Source organism: Fukomys damarensis, unplaced genomic scaffold (genome assembly GCF_012274545.1).
Source record: "Fukomys damarensis isolate Sample0158 unplaced genomic scaffold, DMR_v1.0_HiC HiC_scaffold_33, whole genome shotgun sequence".
NCBI classification, from domain to species: Eukaryota; Metazoa; Chordata; class Mammalia; order Rodentia; family Bathyergidae; genus Fukomys; species Fukomys damarensis.
In genome coordinates, this window is record NW_022900945.1 from 24,620,119 (window position 1) to 24,629,160 (window position 9,042).

General features: G+C 31.5%; 1 protein-coding gene across 8 annotated transcripts in view; it reads right to left on the bottom strand.

Moving 5' to 3' along the window:
• Positions 1-1,217: 1,217 nt before the first annotated feature.
• The window catches only part of Hfm1 (helicase for meiosis 1), a 97,759-nt gene continuing 89,934 nt past the window's right edge, over positions 1,218-9,042 (bottom strand). For 2 of the 8 annotated variants that reach the window (XM_010614656.3, XM_010614655.2), the window contains 5 exons: positions 6,294-6,539; positions 4,466-4,556; positions 2,768-2,879; positions 2,531-2,682; positions 1,218-1,406 (listed from right to left, as the gene is read on the bottom strand). In XM_010614656.3, coding sequence (XP_010612958.1) covers positions 1,340-1,406; positions 2,531-2,682; positions 2,768-2,879; positions 4,466-4,556; positions 6,294-6,539 — 668 coding nt within the window. In that variant the 3' untranslated portion in view covers positions 1,218-1,339. Of the gene's footprint in view, positions 1,442-2,530; positions 2,683-2,767; positions 2,880-4,465; positions 4,557-6,293; positions 6,540-9,042 lie in introns of those variants that run through there. The other 6 variants (XM_010614654.2, XM_019206137.2, XM_019206136.2 and 3 more) reach the window with 6 other exon arrangements.

The window sequence follows — 9,042 nt, forward strand, 5'->3', positions numbered from 1 at the left end:
ATTAAGGTATGTACATTTTAAAAAGATATAATGCTATTATCTACATAATGTTCTACAATATAGTACAAATGTAACTTTTATATTCACTGGGGAACCAAAACTTCATATGACTCATTTTATTGCAACATTAGCTTTATTATAGTGCTCCAGAACCAAACCTGCAATATGTTGGAGGTACACCTGTACCATATTACATATCGTAACCTCTTCACAAGAAGGTAAAGCAAGTTCCATGAGAGCAGAAATACTGTCTTTATGCTTTGCGGTACTAAGTACAATGTTTTTCACTTAGCAGATAACAATAAGTCATGTTGAATTAAATTGCTATTTTTTTGTCAAGGTCAAGGTATGCAAGATAAATAGTCATTAGTGGATCAATTTTTCATTTTAATCATGTTTAAGAAACTTTAAAGGTTGTAACATAATATAAGATAAATAGTCATTAGTGGATCAATTTTTCATTTTAATCATGTTTAAGAAACTTTAAAGGTTGTAACATAATTGATTCAGATGAAGAAACACACCAGTTGTAGAGGACTAAAATAAAGGAATTGGTTGTTCTTATTTTTCAACATGAGAAATACCTCTTAGTTTTGCTCTAAACTTTTTATCTAATGCATATGATGCTTCACAAGTGTTTACTAACAATAACAATCTCATTTGGAAGTTTCTATTCTTCACTTACCTCTAAGGTTTTTAAGGCTTGAAGAAATATATGCTTTTTAAAATGTCTTAATTGGGCTTCAAATTCACATGGTGTCTATATAGTAAATATATTAGAAACAAGCATTGCATAATGTGCCTATATGCTACTTATCAATCAATAAATTTGAGATATAACTTATTGGAAAATAATATAAAGTATCATTTTGCTATAGTAAAAGTTGATATAATGTTTAGAACTTACAACATTGAAAAACAAGCTAAACAAAAACAACTGTTTGTACTGATTGATAATGTTTACTTTATTAGTGCTCAAAATTAGATAACAGGTTCAAACAGCCACAGGATTTATAAAATCCAAAACAGCAAAGAGTAAAACAAAATACATGAGAACCACAGTAATAAGAATCTATACAGCAAATAGGTTACTTCCTGTCAAAATCCAATTAATAACTAAACACTTACTTCTAAGTGTAACTTAGTTGAAACAAATTAGAATATAATTGGAAAATAAAATAGTCCATATATTTTGTTGTAAAAAAATCAACAAATATGATCAAATTCAAGGGGAAAAGGTCTTCTCAAGTATGAATTACTTTTTAAAAGCAAAAAGCATGCTTTGTGATTAGGTGTCTTCATATTTCATCTTATTATCAGAAAAAATATTTGGTTTGTTTTAGAAAATACCATCAAATATTCCCAGAAAAGACTTTATTTCATTAGCTTCATCATCAGGATGATACCTAATTGGGGTGTGGGGAGAGCAAATAAGAAATAACTACTTTTGTTACAGAATTTGTTTTAAGATACAGAATAAATAATGTAATAATATTAAAAGAACACAGATAAACTTAAAAATTGCTGTGAGGTTAATATATCAAATCAATTTCATTGTGTATAACCTTGAATGAAGAGTGTGGGTTAAAAAAAAAGACTTCATAAACTATAAAAAGTTAGGACCAAGACTGTTAGATATTTCTTTAAATACACTGGAAAACACTGCCATTTAATAAAACATGAAGAGATCTCTGATCTTTTGAGTTTTCAAGGACAGAGAAACTGCTACAATGTCTCTTTTAAAAATGGTCCATAATGAGGGCACTGATTAGGTATCGTTTGACTTTTTCAGTGAACCCGTTGAGTTGTGAAATAATTGGTTGGCTAAAATGTGATTTGAATTTTTGAATAATTAGCTGCTTTCATCTGTATTTCTCAAATGACATTATACTTTCTACAATAAATAAATATACTATGTTCAAAACAGTAAACTATGTATCAACTCAACATAATGATTTATAGTTAACAGCATCAAAGTTTTTTAAAAATTAAGGTATTTGATATTGTGAAACATCTTAAGGAGTTTAGCTTATTAGGGGTCTATAATTGCAATGCTTTTACTAAAGTGTTCATGTTCTGATCTTTACAATCAACCAAGGGATTTCTTTAACTGAAATACCAAATAGTTTCTCTGGTGTGAAAAACTATAATAGTACACAGGATCCTAATGAGATAATTAATAATGTGAAATAGGAAGAAAAGGGCTTAAGGTGTAGGGAAAGTGGGAAGGGTGGGGTAAAGGTAATAAGGGAGAGGAAAAAAATATGAGAAACTGAAAAAATGGAAATAAAGTGTTTGTAAATGGGGAGGGGAGAAGGGGGTGAAGGGAGGGCAGGGACAAGGGGAAAAAATGAGAATCAAGACCTATTATGTAAAGGTACAGGATCCCAATGATGAATGTAACTGTACTGTATACCTAGATTGTACCAATAAACTCAATAAAAAAAATCAACCAAGGGAAAAGGAATGCTGAATTTCTTTAAAAAGTTTTCACTGGTATACTATTGCAATGCATCTGAAGCATTCTTACCTAAAATCAGTTTCCTTTTTAGTGTCACTGTTTCTAGTAAAAAAATCCACTTCCATAAAATTTGAAGATTTTTGCTTTTTTTTGGAGTGATTGAAGTATAACCTCTCAATTACTGGTGACATATTTTGTTGTTTTCTTTCTTGTAAATGGACCTATATTTTGATTTAAAAAGTAGCAATCATTGAAAGTTTAAGTACTCAGGAAAAATGTAAAAGAAAAAGAAGTGCTTGTGCTTACAATATTTGCACTTTCAGCTTCTTCAGGTAATTGTGTCAGGGAGGATGCACCGAACTTGTCCATAGCAGAATTTGATAAATAAGTATCCAGCTTTTCATGTGATGAGACAAAACTAAAAATTTAAATTTAAATTTAAAAATACTGCAAACAAAAATTATTATAATTTACATTAACAGTGATTCTGTGGAGAATATGATTAAAGTTCTACACATCTGGCACAAAAATGATGCTTTGTTACTTATACTTATGGATAATTTCATATATTTCCTTTATTTAGACCAAACTACAATGATCCAAATTATATACTCATCTTAAGGACTATAGAAATAATTGTTCAGCATTTATTTCAGTATCAAGTGCTATGCATAACCCAGAAGTCTATAAATCTTTTCTTAATTCTACTTATTTTTCTAAATTCCACTTTCAATCTCCTTTCCTTATTCTGCTCTTACTATAAATAGACAACTTTAGTTATCTTCTTACATATAACTGTATATGAGAATTACTTACAAACTTCCATATTAAATTCATTAAAGCACATTTATTATTCACTACCATATGCTATGTATTATTTTAGGTGCTGGACATAAAATGACAAAAAAAAAAACACCCAACTCTAGGGAGTTGCTAATAGAGGAACAGACAACGAATAAAAGTAAATATATACATAATTGCAGATTCTGAACTTATATGAAGGAAATGAATTGAGTAATATAGGAAATAACAGTGAGGGGTTATAAACTAACTTTAAAAAGATGACCATCCATGCATTTCTGAAGGGGTAACAATTTAAGATGACACTTAAAGGCTAAAATAGCCATATAAGAACCAATGAGTAGTGAGTGCAGGCAAAGGAGAGTTACATAACAATGGAACTGTTCTTTTAATTTTTGAATTAATAAATATTATATAAACATGACAAGGAACTAAATAATTTTAAAAGAATATCAAAAAAAAAAAACAAGTCTTTCTTACATTCCAGCTCATTTGACCCTGCAGGCTGTACCTGGAACAAATTCTAATATCAATTTCTGAGAGGGTTTTGGATAGGATCTATTATTAAACCTATTTATCGTCTGTTGGTCACTTCTAAACTTCCAAAATTATTTGTAGTTTTTGGTGTGTTTTTTTTTTTTTTTTTTTTTTTTTTGTACTGGGGATTGAACTCAGGTCCTGTACTTGAGAGGCAGGCAGCAGAACCACTGAGCTAAATCCCCAGCCCTGTTTGTAGTTTTAAAAGATGTAGCACACAAAACCGTTCTTGTGCTTTGTTATCTTCCGACTTGTAATTTATATAATTTTTGCTTCTCTACACCCACAGCTTTGTTCTACTTGTTGCTAAAATGTTTATATATATGACTCAAAAGTTAGAACCAATGAATGGAAGAGATAAAAGGACAAATTTTAGGACAATAGTTTAAAACCAATTGAGAGTCAAACATGGATCTCGTCCCAGAGACCATGACTCAGTAGGACTGCGTGGGCCCAGGAATGTGCATTTTTAATATGTAACCCTTAGGTGGTTTTGTTGCAGGTGGTTTGACAATAGCACTTTGAGAAAACTCTAAGATTAAGAGGGTTCAGGTAGGTAACATTTTAATAGCTTCTATGATATCTAATAACTTTATTCCTATGTCCAGTTATGTGTTAAGAGGATATAAATTTGTAAGAATTACAAACTAAAGTTCCAAAACTTGCCTGTTTGACATTTCTCTTTGGAATTTGCTCTTTGACTTTTGGAGGGGTGACTGACTTCCGGTGGTACTTGAACTCAAAGTGTTTCCAAATCCTATACAAAGAGATAACATTTTGAAATAAAATGTTATGAAAAAGCTAAATGAGGCTTTTCACACATTCTACAAGGATCTTTCCAACAGATACAATCTGGTTAAGAAAGTGTAAATAAGAACCAAAAGGTATAATAGATAATGTAAAATAGGAAGAAAAGGTGCAAAGGGGAAGGAGAACTAGAAGGGGTTGGGGAAAGGAAAGATGGGAATGGAATTAACATGAGAAAATGAAAAAATGGAAACAAAGTCTTTGCAGATAGGGAGGGTGGAGGGGTAGAAGGGAGGGCAGGGGAATGCGGAAAAAATAAGAACCAAGATGGACTATGTAAAGGTGCAAATTTCCAATGATGAATGCCATTACATTGTATACCTTAAATGTACCAAAAAATTAATTTTAAAAAAGAGAGAAAGGGGCCAGGGGTTTAGCTCAGAGGTTCTGCTGCCTGCCTGGCAGGCAGAAGGACCCAAGTTTGATCCCCAGTACCCTCCCCCCAAAAAAGGGATAATGAATAATTCTTCTCAATAATCAAATTTAATTTGCATAAAGAAAATAGTGACACAAGGCTAAAAGAATAAAACTATAAAGCACACAGATTAGTTTATTAGTCCACTATAGACTTACATATTTTTTAATTCAGGTAAATGAAAAAGCGAAATTCATTCAGCATTTTCAAAGGTCTGCATATTTAAAGTGCTCTAAACATGGAGGGTAAATAGCATTTACTGAGACTTTTATTTCCCAGTGACAAAGCTATACAATCAAAGGATGAGGACACCCCAAGGATCAGTTGCCTACTAACCTGCAGTACACAGTGATATTTAATCTTGAGATAGGGATCAGTAGTTGCTCAGTGTTAGAGGAACTATATCTAATGATCTGACCTCCTGAGATTTCCCAGACTTATTTTGTGAAGGCAGCCATAGTCAAATCCTGATCTTTCTGAGAAAAGCAGTAGCTCTTTAGCTAATTCTTAGGGCCCTAAAACAATTTTCAACTTCTAACCGCTTCCCTTGGAAAGAAGTTTTTAACAGCACAAAGTAAGGAATATTAACAAGCCACAAAAGTATAATAATGGTGGGAATAAGAGTCTACACTGGGAAGGCTGAGGAACAGATTTACTTCTGTCAGGTTCTCATGGGGTAGAGTATCTCCATTTGTTATCTTGTCAAATAGCCAGATTTTCAATTTTTGTTTCAGTGACATGAAGTGAAATTACCTGTAACTAAGAGAACTAAGTCTTATTATTTTTGGTTTGTGCATCATTTAAATGTAGTTTCTATGAAGAAACAAATCCTTTATACCAGAAAAGTCAGTATTTTGATTAGAAGCAAGAGTTACTTTATTTTCTTTGCAAGCAACTGAGTACTTTAAAACATCAAATATTTTTACCCTTCACAAATATAGTAAACCATGTGTGGTGTTAGACTAAAGTGCAGGATAGTCTGCTTTATGAGAGAGAGTTCAATGGTCTGAACTGAATAGGGTCTTCAGGAAGACAGAGGAGCAAAAGTATATCATCATCATGAAATAACCTGATTTCTGCCCTTACAAGGGACAATATTCTTTGTAGAAGGATTACATTTTCAGTTTTGTTAAAAATTATAGTCTTAATGAAACAAATTTAATTAAACAAGCACATATAAAAAGGCAAAGAAAATTAGTCTTAGAAGCAAAAATAAAAAATAATCAAAGAATTTCAAGTGAAATGAAATTTCATACTAAAACACAATTCTACCTGATGTCTTTATCTTCTCAGTATTTAAAAAGCTAGCAATTTCTATTAAGTTTTCATCATCAAAATCCTTCCAAACTTCATCTCCCAATTCAAAGTTCACATGCAAATCTTCTGAGAAGGAAGAGTAACTTTTATCTGCATCTGTCAAATTTTGGTTTCCAGATACATTAAAATTTCTGTTGAACACCACTGTTTGAGGAGCTTTTTCATTTGAAGGTGTAGAATAGTTCCATCTAGAAAAATCTGCTATGTGTACATATAAAAACAATAGGCACTTTTAAAACCACAAGCATCATTTTATGTTGATATATCAAACATATCTTTCAACTACTAAGCAGAGTTCTTGGATTTTGAAAGATATTTTTTCCTCTTAATTCATTTATAAAAATAACTGTATTTCAAGATTGAATTACATTAGTTTCTAAATAGTCTTCCTCCTCCAGCTCTTCCTACTAGTTAATTTTGTTATGAAATATATTGTTCAGAAATCTATGCTTATTTTTTCTTCTAGTAAAAATTTTTAGTGTTACCATTGTTCATACCCTGGATTTAGAGGCAAACTACCTGGGTGAAGATTCCACCGCTTTCATTAGTTATTTTATTTTAGACAAGTAATTCAAAGTCACTGAGCCTAGTTATCTCCCTGCAAAATCAGAATAATAATAGTACAAATTTCAAGACTGTTATGGAGACTATATATCTTTACTTGTATAGTTTTGTATAATGATATATTAATAAATATTTGATAACTGCCTTTCCAATGTACATGTATACATACATGAATATTATCAACTTTACCAATATAAAGGACATATATAGTATACAATTTATGAATAATAAACTTGTATTAATTGTATTAACTTAAAATTGTATTAATTATAAATTCTATATAGCTAGCTGATTTGTACTCAATGATTTCATTGCTTTGCCACTCTTCTATTTTCAGCCAACCTATCATTGCAAATGACACATGACTATAGTGCTCACGTGAATGTTATGTGATGTTTGTTGACTTTACCAAGTAAGATGAAAGAAAGCTTCAGAGACATAGGTAGGGACTTAACTTTTTCATCCTTGACTTAAATAGCATCTTTGCTGAACTCAAAGTAGTTTTCAAACACTGGAAATATATTCCCTTTATTCTTTTCTGTGTTATCCACAATATAACAGCTATAAATACAACACAATCTTAAGTTTACTATGCACTATTGATATGTGTCTCTTAAACCTAAATAATAAGTAAATTAAATTCTGATAGGTAGTGTTTACTGATTCCTATAGTAAAAATACACCACTATAACTGATTTCAAATCACTAATGTGACTGAATGAGAAATAGGGAAGAAATGCAGTGTAGCATCCCAATCCACAGTACTTCTACCATACAGGTAAATAACCTTAAGAATACAGATAATAAATAGTAAATTGTAGTGAAATAAATAGGAAGTGATAAGTTTTACATTTTTTTCTTTTAAAAGCACAATTTATTTGACTGTTTATATAATTAATCCTAAATAGCCAAAATATTTCTGAAAATTTAATAATCACCTTTCACAAGCCAGTACAAGCCTGCTCAGTATACTACAGGTCTCTTCAATTTAAATATCTGCGATCCACTTCTTCATTCAAAATTACTTTATCCTTTAACTGTAATTACAACTATAGTCCACACCATTCTAGCTTTTTACACAATACAAAATATGATACACACAATATATGTATTAGGAATAGAAATATATATATAAAGTGCAATGGGATTGCAGAGGAAAGAGCAATGGGAATCAAAAAGATTCCTGAGGCAAAACATATGAAGGAGCAGTAGGATTTTGAGCTTGATTAGAGCTATGGTGATAAAGAAAGCGAGAAAGAAAATCAAGACAGTCTATGAAAGAAGAACAGCACATAAAAGACACAGCCATATGACAAACCAAAGATAGGAGCTATGAGTTTTCAGGATTTCCGGAGGACAACGCAGAAGTCAGGGCAAACTGAAGTTGTAAAGGTCAGGTAAATAATAGATCTTGCTGAAGCTTATTTTTCATGTTACATTTTTATTCTTATTAGTAAAATATAACTTTGAAGACTTTTTAGCAAGAGGTTTGTATGATCAGATATGTCTGTTTGATCACCTGGAACAGTTATGGATCAGAGGACAACAAGACCAGAAACAGAGGAGAAAGAAAAGTACTGTAATAAAAGAGAGAAAGTTAATTCTTAAACTGAGTATCAGTAAAAAAACAACAGAGATGAAAGAACATATATCAGAAATATTAAAAAAGCAAAATAATTAAGATTTTGTAGTAAATTACACATGGGGTAAGATATTTAAAATGATTCTTTTCTAGCCCTTAGCAGCTTAGAAAAGAAGAAAGTTTATTCATTGAGCTAAGGAGAAAGTAAAATAGAATGAGACATAAAAAAGATGAGTGTATATTTGTATCAGAGGTGTGTAAGACTCACTTTGTTGGACTTATGAACAAACCCAACTTAGGAACATTCTCCTGCAACAATACCTGCTTGTAAATCAAAGACTTACTGTATCGCAGAACTGTGGGACTCCTTCAGGCCCAGTGAAATGGAGTCAATACGTCCACAAGATGCCCAGGTGCTCTGAGTGCAGTTTGAAAATACAGGCATCTATCAGTGGTGCCCACAGTAGACTCCAAGCATCAAAATCTCCTGGGAAGCTGACAAAAGCCATATTCTTGGCCTTGACATATGAGTTCCAACCTAATGATCTATGAAGCCCA